Below are 24,328 nucleotides of genomic sequence, written 5' to 3'. Positions count from 1 at the left end.
AGCAGATTATGTAGAAAATATTACCTTGTAGTAGCAAATCTTGTTCAGCAGCTCAGTGCGAGCCATATAATTTTTCTCACTGATACCAATGTACTGCTGCGCAAGAGGCACAGGACGGTAGGTAGAATCAAAGAAAAAGAGCCCCGAGTCCGGATTCACCCTCAAAAACTGTGCCACCTAAATGGTTCTTAGGTCATAATTATTCTTATTCAAGAAAATTTATGATGTTATGTCAATGATAAAATCAGCAACAGATAAAAGGACAAACCTCCAAATAATTAGGCAGAGTGGCTGAGAGACCCACAATGCGAATCATTGATTGAGTTGACTCGACCTATTAAAGAAATTAAAGCAGCTTCAATCAGTTAGAACAATTTTATAAATGATCTTCCACAACACTGACAATAACACTCCTCCACCCCCCGCCCCACCCCTTCTCCCTACAAAAACAGAAAAGGGAGATCAGCCAGAATTAAGCAGGAGAAAAGAATGATTTCAAGAAATACTAATGCTCTATCCAAACAAGTACAAAACTTTCCGATCAAATAAATAAATAAAAAGACCAAAAACATAACTCCCATATACCAAAACTTTCCAAACAAGCTCATATCCCCAAATACCAAAACTCTTCAACTTCTGCAACTGTCTATAGTTGATTTTATATTTAACTACTCCCTCCGTGTTTTAATAAGTGTTACACTTACTAAATGCAGCCGTGTTTTAATAAGTGTTACACTTTCTTTTTTGGCAAAAAGCTACATTATAATTTTATATTTTTCTCCTATCATGGTCCCCACCTAAACCCACTACTACTTTTTTTTAATATTTCTTTACTATCACATTCATTACTTTTCAATAAACTATTAAGCTCACTATCTTTCTTTTACAATTTTTTAATTTTCCAGCTAACCCGCTTACCTCTTATTTTATTTAAGTCAATTAAATTGCCTAAAACTATGTGTCGGTCAAAGTGTAATACTTAATAAAACACGGAAGGAGTAAAATATTTTAAGAATAAACTCAAACCTTTAGCCATCTACAATAGATTTTTACTCTGCAACTCTCAAACTAAGTTCCTCGACAATCACATTTAAATTCTGTAACTCAACAACAAGCCTCCAATGCCTTTGTGGTTTAGTTTCTCACTTTCTCTTGTTATTATGGATAAGTTTGTTAATGCAATTGATTAATAGTCTCTGGAATTATTTTTCTACTTTTAAGTATTTGGAACTGTAAAAATGCTTGCTCAAATTGAATATAATGATATAACTATACTTAATCATTATAGTTGTCCCGATGACGAGATGTTTTAACAATATCCTCTTTTTGGTGAGACAACTACTTTTTCTGAGCTAATTTAAAATTGATCACTATGGTTGTGGTTATGTTGTTGTCCCTTTAATTTTCCCCAATTATTCAATCGGTTTTGTTTAATCCTTATATGTTATATCAATGTGATTCAATATTTTTAGAAGTTCGTAATATGATGATATATTCTAGTATGTATATGTTGTTTTGAACTGGATTTAATTTTATTTATTTTTTTAAAGAACACATTGAGATTGTTTAACACACAACATAACTATAGCTTTATGACATACTATTGACTTTGTTAAATAACACATTGGGATTACTTGAGTGCACAAGATAATTACAATTTTATAAATCCTGGTATCCAAAGTGTTTCAATATTTGCTTTAGTTCAAAACATGATATTCTTTGGTATCTTAATGTTTAACTGGGTCTTTTTATAAGGAGGAGTATGATGCAAGATCTGTGAAAAAGAAGTGGCATATCTACTTGGATACCAACTGCTCAAGCCATCGCCCAGTTCTATACTAACTTGGGTACCAAATACCTTATTTAAAAAGATCAGAAATAGCACCTTTTGACCAAGAAAAACCTTAAAACCTTGCTCAAATCTGTGGTAATTGGTTAAGATGATGGCACAAATAAAGAAGTTTCTAAGAAATTGATTTAATGCTACATTTCCTGTTTTGCTATCTCTTTGACACAATGAGAGAAAATCATACTTTGGTTATCTTATATCATAGACCAGAATAAAATCTCTGAGTCCAAATCCAAGTGACAGATACTTCTAAAACATGTCCCTGAGTCGTTGATTTTGAAATTTGAAGCATCTAAGAGTCAGATTTTTGTCCAAGTCAGATCAAAAGTGGGTGCATGCACTTATTTTAGTTGTCTTTACTGTAAAATGAATTAATTTTGGATGAGTAATGCAGATCTTGGGTCAAGTAAGATGGGTGAAAAGTAGTTAAAAAAAAACGTAAGTAACTTTTAAACTGCAACGTATACTATTTTAAGCCAAGCTATGAGGCAACATCAGGTTTAAATGTTTAATCAACCCAATCACCCAACAATTGCTTTTCCCACATCCACCGAAACACAATCTACTCACCCTCCTAGGTTTTTTTAAGAAGATTCAACATATAGATTGAGGATCTGTTAAGCAATATGGCAGATGGAACCATAAGCCTAATTGGCTCAGCCTTACCAGCAAAGTACCTCGCATGTCTAAAAAGGCTACAGTGGACTCTCGACTAGGACATGTAACATATGACAGTTCGTACCAAATTACCTACCCTTGTTAACTTCTTACAATGTTGTGGGAACATGGACCTGAGGTAACCGACTAACCTGAACTATTTGACAAAATACTACGAATAGTATACAATCCCTAAAGTAAGAAGAGATCAAGTTCGACAAACGCATGAAATGACCGATGTTACTGAACTAGGGTATCTTTCGGTAAAAATATGCAATTTTATTATATTCAGCCAATGCCATCCTTACTCAAAGGTAGACACTCACCACAACAGGGTAGATCTCAAAGAATTTCATTATGAGATTTTAAAACAAGGTTTTGCACCCTAAACATTCACCGCAACAGCTGCTGCGTGCAAAACTCCCAAATCTGTGAACCTCTGATGATTTTAATCGTATGTCAAGAAGCTAGCTAGAGGAACAAGAACTGCTATGGTATAGTAGATTGCTACATATGAGTTTTAAATTGCTCTTAAATCATCATTTTCTATCGAAATTTTCATGCTCAGGGTAAATATTTACAGAACGGAGATGATTCCAAAACTTCGAGGATTTTACCTGACGAAGAGTACGAGCAACTAATGCTTCTATAACAGGACCTCTATCGTCATTCAAAAGGTGAACTTCATCAATTATTAAAAGCTTAACAAGCATTGAAAGTGACATGTCGCTGCTCTTGCGCGTGATGACATCCCATTTTTCAGGTGTGGTCACTATCATCTAATTGACATGAAGAAGAAAGATAAGCCATGTATGTTAATACACCAGTACAGCAGCACAATAGGTCGAGGCATGCAGATATAAGTAAAATAAAATAAGATAAAAAGAAAAGGTAACCAACTTGAGTTCCTTCAAGTTCATTCTTAGAAAGTTGCATGTCTCCTGTAAGCTCCTTTACTGTCATGTTTAATGGAGCTAACCGATGGCTAAATGTAGCTGTAACTTCAGCAGCTAATGCCTAAAGAAATCAGAGAGAATGAAATTAAAAAATTAAAATAAATAAAAAAAAATAAAAAAAAAAAAGACAAAGGGGATACTTTAAAAGGCTGAAGGGAAGATGACAAGCAAGAAAAAATTCAGACAAGTCTACCTTCATTGGAGCAACATAAACAATCTTAAATTCATTTTTGTGCAGGTAACCGTCCTTGAAATGCTGTCCAATCTGCCATTATTCATAATTGATATAGTGATTAAAATTGTATCACTAAGTTTCCACAGCATTTTTGGTTCTTCCAATATAAGAGTATATAACAGAGTGTAAACTTGATGAGAGCAATTTCAAGAAAACAATCAGTTATGGATGCATAATTTCCCTAATATTTCACCTCAGATCAATAAACTACATCCAGTACATGGAAGACTTTAAACAATTTCCGAACAGAACATCACCGCCCACCCCTTTTAATGGTAAAAACAGGAAGAAAGTAAAAGGCCCATACAAATAACATATTAGTAAACACGTGCAGTAGATATTACTCCATCCGATCCTCAATGTTCTTCCCATTTTGACATTGTACATTTGCCATTACATTACTTTGACCACAAATAAATCTATACTAATATATTAAAAAGCGTTCATAAAAACGTGTCACGTCATTCCCCTCTTTCTTGCAATAGTATTGTGCCATGTCATCTATCACTCAACTAGCATTATGCCACATCATTACTTAACAACACATCATCACTACTTAAAAAAGCTTTTAAACTATTATTGATAGATTAATATAAAAAATAAAAGCAATTCATGGGTTTTGAACACTAGCCTTAAGGAAACAAGATCAAACTCCTTACTATCTTAACCAATAATAATTCATGTCATCTTTATAAATAAATACAACTATAAATGGCACGCACAAAATAAAAAAGGAAAAACTAGATATGCAACTTGGGAAAAAAATAAGAGGAATAGAATCAACATTTCCCAAACAATGGAGAGTTAAAAATTGTCTTTCTATACTCTTTGTTAATTAGTAACATTGTGTTTAACATTTGTGCACAACGTACTCAAACAACCTATGCTTTATCGATTCATAATACCGCAATTATTATACATAATTGACCAAAAAATAAAAACCGGGATGATAAAGAAAAATTCAGAATGAAAAATTTTAATCAAAGTGGTAACCCGATGCAATCCTCGTGCCGCACACTAGTTTAGTTCTTATATTAGTAAATAAGTATAATAGTTGGAATATTAATAAACTACACATTCAGACAAATCAAATAAGTCCCAACATGACTATGTTATGTTTTACCACGTATATTGAGAGCAGTTTAAAAGATTCTCTCATCTTATGGATAGGGCCAAGGTTCCAAATAGGAAAAACAAAAAGAATCGCAGGAAGTACAAATTTGTGCAAGAAACTCTACTTTAAGATTTATAACATGAGAGTATATTTTTAGAACTAATTTAAATTTTTACCCTTATGTTCTATATCTTAAATAAGATGTTCTAAACTATTACTCACTTATTCTAAATCTAAATCCGATGTTCTAAATTATTACTCACATATTCTAAATCTAAATCCGATTTTCTATATGTTTACTCATATGTTCTAAATTTTAATCATATGTTCTAAATTTCTACTCTTTGTTCTAAATTTAAATCAATTTCTATATTATCTTAAATCAAACGTTCTAAAAGAAGAAAAACATAAGAGTACGAATAAATAAGATTTTGAAGCACTTTTCCATCGTCAAAATAAATATTAACAAAATGCACATTTTTTTTTAAAGAAATGCAAAATTGCAAAACTTATCAACTGCAGAAATAAAAGAAACAATTTGTGAAAGAAATTCAAAAAATGCAATAATCTTCTAAACAACCATCTCACAACAATTTCGATTAAGCTTAGTAAACAATTTCTATATCATGGTGGAAATCAATCTCTCCTCCCCCGCCATTATCGTCATCATAAATGACAGCGAGATTCGTTTGTTGAACAAAAGGAAGCCTCTTAAACGTAGTCATAACAAGGTCTTCATCTTTAGCAATGGCTTCAGCATTAGAAGGCCGACCAAATGACGATTCTAACTCGTTAATGTTCAGTTCTATCTCGAAGAATACGCTGCCATTAGAGGCCGCCATTGATATCTACCTTCAAGCTTCGTAGAGAAAGAAGGTGGTAAACTTTTTAGAGTGAGAAGCTCAGTTTATGGGGGTATTGTTTGATTATAGAATCACGGTATTGCCATTACTATTTGAGATATTTCAGCAGTTGGAGCTTGTAGTCTCTAATGGTTGTAATACCTTCTCATATATAGTGCTCTCAGTTTCTCCCATAGAGACCTATTCTCACCAGATTTATCCCCTATATATAGATAGGAAAATTCTGCTCTATATAGTAATAAATTATTCGGATTTTTCATGAAATACCACTGAGTTTTTCCAAAATTCACCATATACCACACAAAAAATTTTAATTCACCATATAGCACTGAGTTTATGTACATTAACACATAATGCCATTTTTTCTAACTGTCGTTAGTCTGCCGTTAACGCCGTTAGTAATTAAGGTTAATTGTGCCACGTGGCTTTCACTTATTGGCTTTCAATAAATTCGTTAATCTAATTAACTCTTACTTAATAAAAAAAAAATTAATTAATAAATATTTTTTTATTTTTTATTTTTTCCCCTTCACCTTCATCAATGGCTGCCTCTTCCTCTCCACCTCCATCCTCCCCTTCCCTCTCTTTTTCCGGCAGCTCCCTCCTCCTCCTTCCCTCCCTTTTTCCGGCAGCCCCCCCTCCTCCCCCTTCCCTCCCTTTCCCGGCAGCTCGCCCTCCTCCCTCTTCCACTCCCCTGTCCCCAACTTTTTTCGACCTCCCATCCCATTCCCGTCCCTTAAATCGATTTCCCGACCACCCCTCCCCCTTCTTATCCTTCTCCAGCCACCTTCCCTCTTCTTGAATCCCTAACCAGAAAACCCCAATTAACCCAAAAACCCCAACCCAGAACCTGTAGAAACCCCCAACCCGATCCCTAACCCAGAAACCCTAACCTTTAAAATTGATAACTCCGGCACCGCGAAACCCCCCACCTCCTAAACTCCGGCTATTTGGTGCGGTGGTGGCGATTTGGTGCGATTGGTGGCGATTTGGTGTGTGTGGGTTCGCTCGGTGGTGGTGGGTTGTGGTGGCAGCAACTGCGGAGGAAGGTGAGACTTTGTTGTGATGGTGGTAAAGGGCGGCGGCAGGGGAATGTGATGGTGGTGATAAAGGGGTGGCGGGTCGTTCCAGTCCGGCGATGAAGAAGGTGGTCGTACACGGCTGGGGCTGGGAGATTTTGGGTTGGTTGTTTGCAACTAAATTGGGAGGCGGCGACGTGAGGGAGGGGGATCTGGGTCGCCGGCGTTGGATTTCGGCATGGTGGGTTTCAGCTTAGGTGGAAGGGTTGCAGGGGGAGACGTTTTGGGCAGATAGGAGGGAGAATTTGGGTTGGGTATGGTGGTTCAAGGGAGGGATGGGGGAACCGGCGCAAGGCTGGGTGAGGGGCAGCGCTGGCGCGGTGGTGGTTCAAGGCTGGGAGTGGGTGGCGGGGGGCTGGGCTGGGTGCTGGTTGGGGGCGAGGAGATGGCTGGGAGTTGGTGGTGGTTTTAATTTTTTTTTTCAATTATTTTTGTAAAAGTTTTTCAATTAATTATTTAGTTTTTCAATTTTTTTTTTTATTTTTTTTTTTTTGATTTTTGATAATTAATTAAATAATTATTTTAAAGTTAAATAATTTAAAAGGCAACCAATTACAAGATGCCACGTGGCACAATTAACGTTAATGACTAAATGAGTTAACGGAAATGGCATGTCGTGACATTTATGTTAAACTCAGTGGTATATGATGAATTAGAAATTTTTGTGTGGTATATGGTGAATTTTGGAAAAACTCAGTGGTATTTCATGAAAAATCCGTAAATTATTAGTGGAAAGTTAAGTTTTCCAAACTAGTGAACTAATGTATACTTGGTATTTATCCTTTTTCAAAAGATTCCATATACTGATATACATAGTACTAATATTTTTTTTTAAAAAAAGTAAACAAAAAAGGCAATAACTTTTGGCAGCAAAAAATTTTAATACAGTGTCGACATGTGGCAAGATTATGTCTACTTTACTAGTAAAGAACTAATTGACAGCTTCTAGTGTGCACCCTAAGCAAAATTAGTGATGAATGCTTCTAGCTGAATACACCTAGAGAGTAAAATACAGTATGAGATGTCTGCATGATATACTTGTAATTAAGTCATACGGCTAATACCTCATGTAGAATAGAAATCATAGCTATATTTGTTTTGCCAGCTCCTGTTGGGGCACATACCTGAAATTAAAAAGTACCAATTCAGAAAGATGTTGCTTTATGCCACAAAATAGTACTAGGATAGTTCACTGATTACTCACTAGAATATTCTCATTAGTGTTGTAGACTGTCTGAAAGATCCTGCTCTGGATACGATTGAGGGATTTGTATCCATGAAAAGCAGCTTGGGCAAATTCATCTAATTCCTTTATCTCTATCTGCAGGCAGGAAAATCACCATACATGGACAAAATCACTTATTGCAAGTTTGCAACATCCAAAAGCAAGAAAATTGAAAGGGCCCATATTAAGAGATAAGAACTTGGAAATAGATACACCAATCCAGCATAAACATGTACAAGTAGTAGACAAAGGCATCAGTCTCGAATTAAAGAAGAGAAACAGTCAAATCCACCCCTCAACGAGAACAACGGTTTCAATAGTACAGTGTACGAAAAGGTGTCCTATAAAATCCTTGGGGAGTAGACAAGCCTCTCATCAGTCTTTGCTATCAACATTATCGAGCTTAAACAAGGTGCCATTGTCAGTGGCCAGTGATGGCTGTCTTGATCAAGGAGACATGAGATGATGAAGAACAAATTCAACAAGATGCTTTTCCAAGATTGGGCCTAAGTAAAATGACAACTAACAGCTGTTCAAGTTAGGGATATTGAAACGCTTGAATCTGGCTTATCATTAAAATTGCCTAAACTAAAAAAAGGCTCAATCCTCTAGTGTACACAATGTCTTTGTGAGTGTGTAATGGATAAGCATAAACCCGAGATGTAATTCACATATATCAGACATAAAGAAAAGGACTAATCAGGAACTTCGTCATAATTTAGTTGAGAATCTGTAAGAAGGATGCCTCCAGGAAAAAGCTGGTGCTAGCAAGGGAAATTGCTGAGAGTTAGTTAAGGAGAGAGAAATGCAGTCAAAGAGAGGAGCACTGTAATTCTTTGGAGTGAGTAGGCCGCCAATAAGCCTTACCATTTGTTACAACTTCGTTTGCTTGATTTGATCTTATATCTTCACCTTCTATCTCCAGCTCTTGTTCCTATTTTCTGAAATTCTCTTTCACCTCTCTGTTATACTGCAATCTATTGCAGAGTGATCCATTATTTGAAAAATATAGCAGCTAGAGCCTGACCTTAATGTCGTGAGTCGTTATATCCATAACAGCAAGAAGCATGCTGACCCTAACAGGTCTCTTGCAAGGGAGCAGTGAAATAATTGTAACAGAAGAGTTTTGAATCACTTAAAGGCTTAGAATTTTCATGAATGTTACTTGGAATGAGGAGATCATTTAAATCGGAAAAGAAGATGCATTGTGGTTTGAGAAAGTGACAAGACATTAACAATCGATATCAGAATTCAAACTGTGCCTAGCTTTTAAACAAAGATTGCCATGAATGTTGGAAAGAAGAAGCAATGAAGCATTGTGGTTTGAGAGAAATGAGATACCTCTTCAATGCGATATACCTTAAAATCTCTAATATTTCTAATTTCTCCCTGTGCCTAGATTAACTAAACAGCAATATTCAGACCAATCAGATATTTCTCGGTTATCTAAAGGTGAACAAACTACCTAGCTAGTGGAAAAACCATCAATTGATCTATGCAGTTCAGAGCCCCATCTGACTGTCAGATCATTGTTCAAAACCCCTATTCTCACATTAGATGATCTATGCAAATAACAGAGAAAAGTACAGCATACAGAATTTTTTGATTTTATGACACTCATGTTTTAGAGGCACCATGTCCTATAGCATTTCCCCTGTAATAATGCTTATAAATATAATAATTAACTACAAGTATGTAGCTAGAAGGATACATTTTCAGGCTGTGTGACTAAGTATGCAATTTTTCAGATTAGGAGAAAGTTTCATTGAATGGCAAAAAAGAATATATGTATTATAAACACCTAGAAACTAGAAGAAATATCAATTATTTTTCACCAGTAAAGATATCCCTAGAAATGATTCTGACGCCACAAAGTAGCACCAAACAGAAGCAAAGATAACTACCCTTCAAAAGACTAACACCTAAAAGTGTAGAACACCTGTCCTTAAAACTCCAACCATTCCTCATCGATATCCAAATCCTACACTATACAGTATAAGATCAATTCCCATATTAAACCAACACTGAGAGTCAAGCACATCAGTAAAACCTAATGAGATATAGTACTATCCGTCTATCCTATTCTCACTCTCATGTATCCTCTCGGCTCTCACGGTAGTAGTCTCCCTTATCTCTCAACACCCCAACGTATCACTTTCCAAGTGTTTTGACATTGGATCCATGCACCCTTTAGTTAGTCAATATTGCATCAATTGCTTCAAAGTAGAAATTATTCAATACTTCTATCATTGTTGATGGTGTGTTAAAATAATAGATAGAAAATTCAATAATTTTCTTAGACTATTCTTGTCGCATGTTCTCCCTGATCCGAAAAGACAAAAACCAGAAATATTCAACAGAACAATTGTTATACTGGAATTGTAATTGATCAGCAAGAAGAAATGGATGCATGGTGGCAAGATTGATACCAGTCTTTCCCCAGGCTTCATTGGAGCTGTTGGTATTGGAGGAATTATGACTTCTTCATAGCCTTTGAAATGCTTTCTCACAGTTCCCTGTGGAAGTGCAGATACACCTAATGACTGAGGTCCTGGTCCACTTCCAATCACATCATCAAATAGATTTTTCCTCTCACTTGCTTCCAGCAAGGACGAAAAACTTGTAGATGAAAAGTCGTCTTCGATCCCTTGCCCAACTCCACGCTTGTGGCGTTTCTCCTCTTTGCGCCTAAGTTTATCAATCTGTTTCTCGGACTCAGTGTGCACAGTGACCTAAAAATGACACATATAGTCAAAATAAATAATAATGTATCTTCGGCAACTAACTTATACGGAAATATGTAGCACTTACCTGAGTGCCGTAACTGGGCATGCGCGGTTGAGCATTTGAAGGCGACTTATCAGATCGTAATACTAGCAGGCCATGACTAATTGCTTCAACAAGCTCTTTTCTATGCTAAAACCAACAAACACAGAGAAAAGAGTCAATTAACCATCTGCAAATTCACCAAAGGCCTTCTCTGCTACTGTAAAGACCTATTCTACCCATAATAAAAATAAACAATAATGAGTCTTGAACTTCAATTAGCCAAACTACCAATCTCACTTGCTGATTATGTTGTGCAGAATTATTCTGACACTATGCCACTAGGCCCACTATCACCCATATTCAAAATTCAAGTTATGGATCACTCGATATCTCGATGCAAATTTATGTTTCAAAAGTTCAGGTCTTATGTTTTCTATTCTACAACCATCATTAATGACAGCACCTAGCAAACAAACATTAATGGACCAACAATCACAATCCCTGGATGTTAAGATTTGCTTATGCTCGTCCTTTAGCAGATTATTTGCCCTCTTTTTTGAAATACTCTCTTCTTATTGTTCTTAATGAAAAAATTTTCCTTCAGTAAAAAGGCTTTTGCCCCCAGAAACTACATACCTAAGAATAGCAGTGAAATCAAGATGCATGTAATATAAACACAAGTGAATTCGACATGAAAAAATATGACAAGTTATAGAAACAAAGAGTCATTACACCTTACCAAGATAAGCTCCTGAACAGTCTCAAAAGCACTATCCCCAACAAGATCCAGTAGATCACCAGCAATCTACAACAAAAGGCAGTTATTGTCCGAACTCCGAACTACACTTCTACTAGTTGCAACTTTAAAAGCCCACAACGAGGAGGTGACAACAGATTAAAATTTAAATAATACCTCTTCCCCAGGTTTGTCAGAATCGAGAACTCGACAAATTGTCATGGCCAGTTCATCTCGAGAAAGCTGTGAGCCACTTCCTCGAACTATCAGATCACATGAGTCTCTTAACCATTTTAAATCATATTTAATCCCACCGTTTGAAAAACGGTTGTTATCAGCATCAGTTGCAGGCCAATCGTTGTACACTGAAGTTGATGGAGCCAAGTCCTCTGGCCCCAAAATTTCCTCATCATCCAAAGTAATATCCAGCAAAAACCGTGAAGGAGGTCTAAAATCAAGATTAGATCCGAATTCTACATCATCATCATCAATCAAATTTCCATCCAACTTTGGTGAAGCTGTTCTAGGTTGCAGACTACATAGTCTCTGAGCCAATTGAACTACTTTCTGCAAGCTACCTTCAGAAACAGTATGACCCAGTAATTTTTGTAATTCAGACCTGAATCCATGTTCAGAGACTATCAGATTCACAAATGACAATCATAAATTGGACAATAACAACAATCTCTTTGAGCGTGAAAGCTCCAATAAAAAATGCTTCTAAGAGGAAAAGGAAAAAATTAATGCAGAAAATTACAGTATTTTCATAATTTTAAAATGTTCTCTTATCCCCAACCCCACCCAAGTGTTCAAATGAATTTGGCTACAAACCTACAATTAGGCTACAGATGAAGCACAAGCAAAGATAGCACGTTTTACTTTATCTTTCAATTATCATTTGCATTCTTTCACAGCCCCTTTGTTATCACCGTAAAAAGAAACGATAAGAGCAGCATAAACCCCTATAGCAAAGAGAAAAATCTACAGCCAAAGCCACCGCCAAAGTGGGATTTTGAAAATATATTCTGAGAGAACCCTGTCAAACCTATAATGCCATTCAAAACCACCGCTCATATTTAAAAGTACTGCCTTTCTTATTAAAAACATCGCTTTTACTCTTAGACTCCATTTTTTTAATGGAGAAAAAGAAAGAAAATCATATTCCAGGATAATGTCTTCCATTAAAACAAATGGAACCTGAGTGAAAGCTACAAAAGGGCCAAGGTACCCTTGCTTTCCATAGAAAATCCTTTGTGAATCTAGATTCTAGGCAACAATAAAACGGAGCAATGTAACTACATTGGGAGAAGTACTTAGTGACCGAAATTGCTGCCCTAGGATTCAATTAAAGCAAACTTTCACCAATTCAAAGCAAGAATGCAAGATATTCACCAAACACACCAAAAAGCTAGTAAAAGCCATTTACCAAACAATGCCATAGTCATATTTTTGCAAGCTTCAAGATGCATCTTTGTTCATGATTCAACCAAAATTAAGTCAAAAGACTCACAACTATAACCATAAAACTACAGCAATTTCACCAAATATCAAAAATTAAATTTCAAAGGTGGTAGAATTAAGAAAGCATACTTCTTCTCGGCGTGCCTTCTACTATCCTCCTCCTCCTCCCCTCGGTCACTAAAGAGTCGATAAACACTCAATGCCACTTCACGAAACTCGTCCGACACAACTTCTCCATCAATCAAGTCAACAACCGCGCCAATAAACTGTTTGTACGCTTGCCGCACTTCAGAAGAAGCTAAAAAAACCAGTTGCACACATATCATGTCAAAACTTAATTCTCAAACCAGATCGCAACGAAAAACAAAAAAAAATTGAAATGATTCAATAACAAACTAAAAATCTCTCGTATACCAAGTAATTTACATCAAATTAAACAGTCCAAATAAACTGAATTTCGAAGCAAAACTAGCTTAAAAATTGAAATAACCTTCTTCCCAATCAAAAACAATCTTTCGCGCTAATTCCGACTCATCAACCGAATTCGCATTACTGAAAACACCAAAATAAACTAGAATGAGAAAATTGATGATTGATTATATAATTTGAAGAAGTATTATTATAGAGTAGAAAAATTGAAGATTACCTAGTTGGAAAGAGGTTTTGAAGGAGAGTTTTGCGATGAAGATAAGCACGATCGATGTCGAAAGGGTCTCGAAGAGAATTGGTGAGACGAGGGAGTTGAAGCACCATGGTTGATTCAGGTGCGCTGCTTTCGGAATTTTGTGAGAAAAAATGCGGAAGATTATGGTGGCAAATTGGCAATTGACGTTAGTATTGGGAAGACGTTAGTCTCGAGGTCGGTGTTCTCCAAGACCTTCGTTCTGGATTTCGGCAACGATTTCTCGCTTGATTTGCTGCCTCCAAAGGGTAGGGGTGGTTTTCGGGGTGAAGTTGCCGGTTATAGGGGTGGTGGTTAGGCTGGTGTCGCTGGTGCCAGCAGCTTGGATTAGGCTGTCGGCGGCTATTGACATATGTCTGTTATGGGCTCACTAACGAAGGTTTTTTGTTTTTTGTGGTGTTATAATAAAAGTTTTTTTTTTTTAATGCTTTGATCATTTAGTATGGTGTTATAGTCCATTTTTTCACTTTTTTTGTGGTGTTATTTTGCAAAAAGTCCTTACAAAATTCATCATTAATAGAAAATATTTAGAAAAAATAATCCCATCTTTATGCGACCTGTTCAAAACGAGTTAACATTTCCCCTCGTTATTTTCTTAAAATAAGCCTTTAATCGGTATTAAATATACATTATTTATTTTTCCCATTATCCCAAACTGTATTTAAATGTAATATTCTCAATAATTTAAGTCAAATTTTTAGATTTTTATTAATGAAATGATGAATTTTGCTCTCTTTTATAATTGATTTCAATTCATTGGTTCCTTCCTTGATCAATTCCTAATAAAAAGAACAAAAGAAAACAGAGTACATCATTTGTATGTTGCCCCTGGCTCTATTGAGTTTACCTTGTTTTCACTTATTTTATATCCCAGAAAAATAAGTTCTAATAAGGGTTGATAGGAATTAGCTTAGCTCAAATTATTACAACTAAAATTTATTTTAACAAGGTCTAATAAGTCCAAATAAATAAGTGAAAATCAGGCGAATATAACATAACCTTAGACCTCAAATTCAATGATTGGTTTGGAGTAAACTATAGTGTTTCAAAGTTTCAATCCCACGGATGGCATGGAAAAGATTAATTGCAAGTGAAATGAAATTTCTTGCATGTATTGTAACACCCCTGATTTACTAGCTAATAATAAACAAGAATTAAAGAAAAATAAACAACCTTTAAATAAAATTGCGGAAGCATACACCTAAATCGGAGGTATCACCGCCACACTCAACAACTTGTCAAGTGCTAAGGCTTACAAAACCCCAATAATTACAACTCAATAATCTAAGTGAGCTATTTATACAACTTTACAAATTTGTTATAAAATACTAATCGAAACACTTGAGCTCCTTTAGCTACGATCACTTGATCAACCTGTTTAGACAAACTTGACTACTCACCATTAAGGACAAATTCCGAAATAGATCGTCGCAGGGCCACCATAAGAAAAAGACATGGCCGTAAACACAAGTAGCACAACAAAACAGTACACACATCAGCAAAAAATTGAGTAATAATCACATATCAGAGTACAGAGTATAATAGAATAATTAACACTAATAGCTCAATTAAACAATGTAGTTCAAAACTACATTACACATTATATTCTGGAAATAACCTTTGTCAAATCCAACCTCGAATAATAACACGAACCTTTACTCAATTAATTAACTCATCTTTTTCATAAGTGTGCCACGCTCTTTGTTTTATACCTAGCCTTAGACATGAGCAATTCGAATAAATAAACCAGTAAGTATAAAAACTTGAATACTCTCAATAACCAGAAAACACCTTAAACCATGACCAATATGGGTCAAATCCCACTGTAGGGGACCATAGAAAAATATAAATAAAGATTGTATCTCATTTTTAACTCATGATTATCATCTCCTTACCAACATACCAGGAACTAAGGTATATAACGCTAAGCCTCAAACCAAGAACAAAATAATAATTCTCAACCCTTTTGATCTCATACTTGATCAAATAATCATTTACTGATTAATAAATAATAATATCTCAATAATGGCACATGTTCCCAAATAATATAACCATTCGAACTCGATTCAATCATAGTATATCCCAACTCTTATAGGACAATAATTCTAATACCCAAATTTAATTAATTCTCAACCCAAGAATAATACTCTGCATTAATAGCCCTAAAACCTCAATAACAATACTTCCTACATCAACAATTAACATTAAAAACCCTAACATAGTTGTACGATCAATTATATATATACAATAAAAATAATACGATACTCACATCCAATCAAATCATATAATATCATAATAATTAATCATATATACGTACAAGATTACAAATAAAAATCATACAATTCATACATACTTATACGATATATATATAATAAAAACAACTCTAATATAAGGTTCGCGTGAGATTACCTTTTGAGAAGTAAGAACTGATAAAAACACCAAATAGAATATATGTATAATGGTAAACAAAATAATAAAATCAAGGAAATAGGATATTGTGAGGTTAAGTGGTTGAGAATTGTTTTTAGAGATCTAAGAAATGTGAATAGATGATAAAAAAATCATCTTGCTGCCAACGTATGAAAGTCACGGTTAAATGGCTTTTTTTTTTTTTTTTCTTTCTTAAAAGCAATTGATAACTATGTTAGGGTTTAAGATAATTTTTATAGGATAACAAAAATAGAGTATAAGATCAAATTTATAAACTAATTTAAAATATCATATTTTAACCATAAAATATATTTGATAAAAATCTTAAAATATTCGGGTATTACATGTATGAGTATGTTATTAGGTATCTAGGTGTGGATGTGGTGTAAAAAATTTCAATTTTTTCTCACAATCAACTCTCTCTCTCTCTCTTTTTTCTTTTTCTTTTTTCAATGAATAAATTATGATGTTCAATAATGTTGGGCTCTTTTATTTAGATGATTTAAGGAATAAGGATGATGATTGCCGGTATGTATACTTTAAGCTTTAGTTTTGTATAGCAATTACATCTCATTTTGTAATTTTAATCATCAAATGACTTGAAGAAGGAGCTAACTATTAAAATTGAAGTCAATTATCACCAAAGTTCATGCATGCTTCATTTAAATTCAAAAATTTAAAAAGATCCATATTCAGATGTATGTGACCCGTATGTACTCATTCAGTTTCTTTAAGGCCTTGTTCAATATACCTTAAGAAATAATATTCAGTAAAAGAAAACGTTTTGCGTGATATCGAACTCACCGTGAGTCCAATATGTCTGACAATAATATTCTAATATATGACATTAATAATCTAATATCTGACATTAATAATCTAATAACCTAATGTTCTAATATTTGGCAATAATATTGTATTATCTGACAATAATATTCTAATATATAAGACAATAATATTTTAATATTCTAATGTATGACAATAATATTCTAATATTTGATTGTCATATATTAGAATATCTTTGTCATATATTAGAATATTATTGTCATATATTAACCAAATTAATAATTAATAATCCTATTTCCCACCTCATATCCCACCCACATTCATATACCAAACAAAGGTGAAAGAGGAGAGAGATTAGAGAAATACAAAACACAAAATAAAGATACAACTTTTTACCAGGGAAATCCTAAAGTGAAAGAGGAGAGAGATTATCAAGTTTCCAAATCTGCTGCCGTATCCACCGTCGCTGTCCTCCACCTCGACCCTAACCCCTTCTATGGCTCCCAATTCTCCCCCCTATCTCTCCTCCTGAACTCTCCTCCCACCTTCTCTCTCCTCAACCTCAACCTTCTCTTTCTTCTCCAATCTCCGACGAAACATATTGTTGTGGTGTGGAGGTGCGGCTTAGTGGAGCTTATGTTGGTAATGTGTGAGGGAAATTGAGGGAAGTGTGTATTTGTGTAGGCGGACTCATGGTGAGTTCGTTCTACAAAAAAAAAATTCCTTCAGTAAAAATAATTTCAGTTCATTAAAAATCAGTCAATTTAAAGAAGAGATATAATAGAGAATTAATAAAAATAATTTAAGTTTAGTAAAAATATTTTTTGTTGAGCAAATATAATTTCAATTTAATAAAAATAATTTCAGTTCAACAAAAAAAAAGGTAAAGTGAATAGGGTATAAATATTTTCCATGTTCCCTTTACGTGTTTGTCAATACACATTTAAATTCTTTAATATCTTTAATTGCTAATTAGTAAAAATTATAAAATTTTGGTATTCTAAAAGTTATTTTAATGAATCGAATAAGACTCCACTTAACTATATTTTTTCTAATGTATTGAAAATAATTTAAAAGATTATTATAGGGATAGATTCCAAATAGGAACAACTTTAAGAAACGGATAGTATCATTATATATATATATATATATATATATATATATATATATATATATATATATCAAAAACAGACAAAGTTATACAACTTACAAAAAAATAGTGAGAAGCCGAGATACAATATGGGCCCCCACTCCTCTAACTATAGCAGATCCTACCCTAGTAAATATATGAGCAGCAGCACAGGTACCAATGTCTTGCGTCATCGAGATCTTCTGAACCCACTTCAGCAATGAAACAACCTCCTTCTCTAATTCTCCAAGTGAAGAAAAGGAGAGGGAATGAAACCATAACCAATCGCCTGACAGCTAGATTTGTACTTGACCCGCTTCCGATGAGCCACATTAGGCTCAACCCGTCCAGGAACAAAGTTAGATAGTCCAAACTGTGTCAAAGGAGAAGACCTTGTCAAGTCAACACAGATATTGCGACCACGATCCAAGGAATAAAGCAACACATCTGCAGGTCTGAGGGCCCCGTCGTTCCCTCCAGACAACCCAATGTCAACTTCCTTTCTCGCTGAAATCCCAGATCGATAGCAAACATCAACAAGGGTATCCCGAACTACATTATTCCGGTGCTTAATACCCACCATACCAGCACACGACACCGCGTGATCACCAAAAATATCTCCAGAAAAAACCCTTGAACAAGCAGAGCATGACGTCGAGACAGAGAACAATGGAACACCCAACCGGTAGCACAACACACATCGGTAAGTCTTTGCGTTCATCGTCTGACCCAACCCCGAAATAGGGACTGCCCGAAGCCAAGCAGAGGTGTGATCTTCCTGCTGCGATTTCCACAAGGCCGATTGTCGAGGAGAAAAGAAAAGGTGGATTCTGCAGAAGCGGTAACCTTGTGAAATATATATCTGTCAATTTCTTCATGAGTTTCGGGGCAGCGACCTCACTAGGATTACTCAAAATTTCATACCCCACCGTTTGATTAAATAGACCCAATGCATCTTCAAAAGCTCGACCAAGACCAACAATACCAGCATGACGTAAAGCTTAGTCTGCAACCCAGCAGACTGTAATTGAGAGGTAAGAAAAACATAATGACGAACATCTCCTGCAGAATAAACACCAAGCCCTCCAAATGCAAATGGCAAGGTGGCAAGCCGCCACTGCCAATCGCCAAAACCCAGGCCCTAAAGCAGTAACAATACGCTCCAAGGAAGATCGAAGGGCCCCATCGAATGTGCGTTGAGCCGCCTCAAATGTATTAGGAGGACAAGTACGAAGGTAAAGTAGAGTTTAGAAACTCCTATACATGCCCTAAGCAACAACAACTCACACTGAGGATCATCAAGCTTAGCAACCTTATCCATAAGCGCAATGGTCTTGGTCACCCTCTGCATCACAAGCTTACCACTAAAACCAGGATCGGAACTAGCGAGACCCCCAAGAAACTTAACACCACGTAAAGGTCGAGCAATATTAGGGGGAAAGACACCCACAAGCCTGCTGCGAGGGTCCTCTATAGGCCAGAAAATTTCAAATTTTTCAACGTTGAGATGTAACCCAAAACGAGGCCCTTCCTCCATAATCAACTGCAGAACCTTCCCCACCACCAAAGTGTCCTCGATAATAGTGCCATCATCCAAATACCATGCCCGAAAACATACCTCAAAAGCATCTCTGATTTTACATACCAAGGGTTGTAAAACTGATATGTTCATTTTATATAGTGTTTTTGTAATACCCCTAATAATTCTATACTCTATCTATATTTTATAATGAAAAGTTTGGTTTCATTTTTACTTACTCTCAAATTTACAAGTAAGTTATTTTTGTACATTAAGTTTCAGAGACGAAACTTCTTTTAAGGAGGGTAGATTGTAATACCCGTATATTTTGTGATTATAAAGTATAAAATACAAATTAAAGATTTCATATACTTTAAATTTTATCTTCTTATTTGATAAAATTATGTTAAAAAAAATTATTTATTTTAATATCTCTTTTAATATTAGTTATATATATCTATTAATCCTAATATTTTTTTTTTCGTTATTCTATAATATTAAAAGTACAGCCGTATGTTTGGTTTCATTGGTGTTCATATTGATTTTGTTCTTTGCGGTTGTGCGTGAATAATCTATCCATTAACACTTCCACCAATTTATGCACATAACATCGTCATTATATATATATATATATATATATATATATATATATATATATATATATATATATATATATATATATATATATATATTTGCTAAAAAAATAATTTGCATGACTCAGATACATCGATACCACAACCCACAATCTTTGGCGACCCTTTAATATTTTTTTCCAGCCGAAGGTAATCACACGAATCTATTTTGGAGTTGTTTGTATAATTATTCTATATTATTATTGTATGATTTGCTATTTGTATGCTTGAGTTTATATATATGATTAATGTATATAATTTTATGATTTGATCAGATCTATTGTCTTGTTATTATTGTTGTATATGATTGATCGTATCATTGTATCAATATGCTAGAATTCTTAATGTTGTTATTATAGGGAGTATTGTTATATTGAGGTTTTAGGGTTATTCATATTGTTTTTGGGTTGTGATGAGTTAATTACATTTGGGTATTAGTTTTATTTCCCTATATAAGAGTTGAGATATACTATGATTGAATCGAGTTTGAATAGTTATGTTATTTGGGAACCCGTGCCATTATGCAGATATTGTTTATGAATCTATAAATGATTATTTGATCAAGTATGAGATCAAAAGGGTTGAGAATTATTATTCTGTTCTTGGTTTGAGACTCGATGTTAATTACCTTAGTCCTTGGCATGTTAGTAAGGAGATGATAATCATGAGTTAAGAATGATGTACAATCTTTATTTATATTTTTCTATGGTCCCCTACAGTGGGATTTGGCCCATATGTGGTCTGTTTCAAGGTGATTTTTCTGGTTATTGAGAGTATTCAAGTTTTTATACTTACTGGTTTATTTATTCGAATTGCTCATGTCCAAGGCTAGATATAAAACAAAGAGCGTGGCACACTTATGAAAAAGATGAGTTAATTAATTGAGTAAAGGTTCGTGTTATTATTCGAGGTTGGATTTGACAAAGGTTATTTCCGGAGTACAATGTGTAATGTAGTTTTGAACTACATTGTTTAATTGAGCTATTAGTGTTAATTATTCTATTATACTCTGTACTCTGATATGTGATTATTACTCAGCTTTTTGCTGATGTGTGTGCTGTTTTGTTGTGCTACTTGTGTTTGCGGCCATGTCTTTTTCTTATGGTGGCCCTGTGACGATTTATTTTGGAATTTGTCCTTAATGGTGAGAAGTCAAGTTTGTCTAAACAGGTTGATCAAGTGATTGTAGCTAAAGGAGATCAAGTGTTTTGATTAGTATTTTATAACAAGTATAAATAACTCACCTAGTTTATTGGGTTATAATTATTGGGATTTTGTAAGCCGTAGCGCTTGACAAGTCGTTGAGTGTGGCGGTAATACCTCTGATTTAGGTATATGCTTCCGCAGTTTTATTCAAAGGTTGTTTATTTTTCCTTTATTTATTATTTATTATTATCTAGTAAATTGGGGGTCTTACAGTTTTACCCCCGTCGCTTGGTAATATTTAGGAGTATTTTTGGCTCTTTGGAGACACTTTTATTACTAATATGAGTTTTCCAGTATTCTTGTAGTCTTGGTATTATTTTATAGGAAATTGCGGATTTGGAACATTTTCCCGGACTTATTGGAGCCACTACGAGCATCAGAGCAGGAGCACATTCATAAGACCATTTTCCGTAGCCCAAGACCGGTTAGAGTTATCAAACCGGTGATTAAGGGCTCGACGAAGAAGAAGAGTTCGAGGCATTGGACCAAGTAGTAAAGACCCAATGAGGAATCTGAATTGGGCTAAGAGAGTGGGCCAAGAGAGTGGCCCAATCGAAGAACTCCCTTGTCCGAGGGCGCACCCGGTCGGGCGAGGCAGAAGGAAGTGAAGTAGCCCTTCGCCCTGTCGGGCACGAGCGAAGAAGTCTCCATCAAAAAGGCGGGCCCGACCGGGCGCGTGTTTTTAAGAGGATTTCGACGATTTTTATTTGTTTTTATTTAGGATTTTTGTGCTTAAGTATAAATATGTTTTAGTTAAGCTAAATACGATGACCTCTCTTTTCATTACTTAATTTCCAGATTTTAGTTTTAAGCTTTTGGTTAATACTCTTGTTTTCTCTCTCTACACTTTGAGTTTATGCAATTCATTATTTCCGTTCATTTTGGTAACGATTTCTTCCCCTTTATTTTTCAGTAATTAATTGCTTTGATTAATTATGTCTCGTTTATTAGCTTTGCTTAGTTTAGATTTGAATATGTGTGAGTAGTTTTATTTCTAGGGTTGTGGGGATAAATAAATAATATGAAGGGGTAATTTACTATTGTTGATTATTAATGCTTTGGTTGATTTCCTATTGATTGATTTAATGCTATACAATTAGATTAAGCCTGGTTTAATCGTATGAGTTATGCAATATTGATTCGAGATTCGAGAGATGAGAATTGATGTTTAGGCTTAGTTTCAATAGGCAGGTTAATTTATAAATGGTTACGAGAGATGCGATTTAATACCGGTAGATTAATTTTGTGATTGTAATACGTAGCGAAAGCCCTTTATGATCTGATTAATTGATGCATTGATAATTGATTGTTGTGTTTTACCCTGGAATATTATTTATTGGTGAACCTATACCCTAGGCTTTGATTCATTGATTTCCTTCCTTATTAAAATTGCTTTAGTTTATTTAATTATTTTCCTTAGTTTAATTCTCACAAAAAAAATAATTTTTTCTACTTAATAGTTTAGATTATATTAATTATTTAGGAATCGAAAGACTTGTTTCCCTGTGGATTCGACCTTACTTCCCTATCTACTTTACTTAGAGGACTTAGGTAATTCTTTTGATTAGGTGATACGACTTTAGCCTGTCAAAAACCAGAGCATAAAGCAGCGGACCAAGGGGATCCCCCGCTACACCCCTTGAGAAGACCATAAGGTGTGCTCCCCATAATACAATTTGGCTGAATTGGAGTAGCAAAATTCAACCCATTGCGAAATGCCCAGACAGCGACGGCGAACTTCACATAACATGACCGCACGATCAACTAGATTGAAGGCATTTTGAAAATCCACTAACAACATTGAGAGGCCAACATCAGAACCACGATCCTCAATCAACCGATTCACAGCGTGAAGATTTGCCTCACCACCTTAAAAAACCCCAACACCAAATTGAAGACCATCAAAGTAACTTCCTAAAGGACGGCTAACCATAACAACACCGACCTTTGAAACTAGACGTCGCCAAACAGTACCCACAGCTATAGGACGAATACCACCACCGGGCTTGACAAGTAGTGTGAGAGGAGCACTAGCAATATACTCTCCTAATTCCATAGGACATCTTCCAGCTTGAAAGAGATTAACCGCCCCGGTAATAGAGCCAACTAACCAACTCATCAGAGACTGCCATAACAACACCACTCAAGTAATCCATAAGGTGTTGAGCACGTAAACCATCCCTACCACATGATGTGCCACGAGGAAAACTCTTAATCCGATTCAAAACTATGGCAGAAATCGTAACGAGATGAAGGTGATCAACAGGTATATCAGGCAATGATGGAGCTGGAGAAGAAGGGTGCTTTGACTGTAAATCCGCAAGAGTGGCGTCATTATAAGGAACAACGCCTGAAGAAGAAAAAACACGAACTATAGCGGTGTAATGACCATCGCAAATCTTCCTACGACACTGCTTAATATTACGCTCTTCCAAATCAAGGTCCTTATTGTTATTATTATTATAAAGGCGGCTAACGCGCACGCAACGTAACTAGTTATGTCTCGGGAGCTCTTTCTATTTGTCTTTATGTCAATTATAGTTGTTACGACTTATGAGTAGTAACTAGTGTGTGACCCGAACTTTGCCCCGGGTGATACTTTGAATAATTTCATTTTTATATTAGACACTTTAAACGACTTATTAATTTTTTTAACGTGGGTAAATTAGAATACAATGACAACAATAATTTATTCTACATTCTAATACATGTATGTATTTATATATAAATTTGGATTAATTAAGCATGAATTAATTCTGGTCAAGACGGTAATACATATGGTTTCCATTCAGTGAAGTTTAGGGTTCAAATCTCTTTGCATACATTTTTAATTAAGATCATTGGATAATGATGTGGCATGAACCTAAAAGTTGTTGAATGATGATGTGGCGTTATAATGGCGTAAGAAGGGATACACGTGGCACATACATTTTTGGGGTATAAATGTCTGCAAACTATTCTTAAAAGATTTTTTTTGAGGTATTAATTAACATTAATAAAGAC

General features: G+C 35.1%; 1 protein-coding gene across 2 annotated transcripts in view; it reads right to left on the bottom strand.

Annotated features, from left to right (window-relative positions):
• Positions 1-14,253, bottom strand: part of LOC110726352 (DExH-box ATP-dependent RNA helicase DExH14-like) — a 38,894-nt gene extending 24,641 nt beyond the window's left edge. Inside the window, exons 1-14 of one of the 2 annotated variants that reach the window (XM_021905823.1) lie at positions 13,591-14,253; positions 13,435-13,496; positions 13,074-13,242; positions 11,661-12,102; positions 11,487-11,552; positions 10,790-10,894; positions 10,408-10,710; positions 7,958-8,074; positions 7,818-7,877; positions 3,656-3,727; positions 3,407-3,523; positions 3,124-3,285; positions 269-334; positions 25-177 (exon numbers count right to left, since the gene is read on the bottom strand). In XM_021905823.1, coding sequence (XP_021761515.1) covers positions 25-177; positions 269-334; positions 3,124-3,285; positions 3,407-3,523; positions 3,656-3,727; positions 7,818-7,877; positions 7,958-8,074; positions 10,408-10,710; positions 10,790-10,894; positions 11,487-11,552; positions 11,661-12,102; positions 13,074-13,242; positions 13,435-13,496; positions 13,591-13,697 — 2,001 coding nt within the window. In that variant the 5' untranslated portion in view covers positions 13,698-14,253. The remainder of the gene's footprint in view (positions 1-24; positions 178-268; positions 335-3,123; positions 3,286-3,406; positions 3,524-3,655; positions 3,728-7,817; positions 7,878-7,957; positions 8,075-10,407; positions 10,711-10,789; positions 10,895-11,486; positions 11,553-11,660; positions 12,103-13,073; positions 13,243-13,434; positions 13,497-13,590) is intronic. The other variant, XM_021905822.1, reaches the window with a different exon arrangement.
• Positions 14,254-24,328: the final 10,075 nt, after the last annotated feature.

This window comes from Chenopodium quinoa, unplaced genomic scaffold (assembly GCF_001683475.1).
Source record: "Chenopodium quinoa cultivar QQ74 unplaced genomic scaffold, ASM168347v1, whole genome shotgun sequence".
Classification (NCBI taxonomy): Eukaryota; Viridiplantae; Streptophyta; class Magnoliopsida; order Caryophyllales; family Amaranthaceae; genus Chenopodium; species Chenopodium quinoa.
The sequence above is the reverse complement of the archived record's forward strand: the minus strand, read 5'-3'. Positions and strand labels throughout refer to the sequence as shown.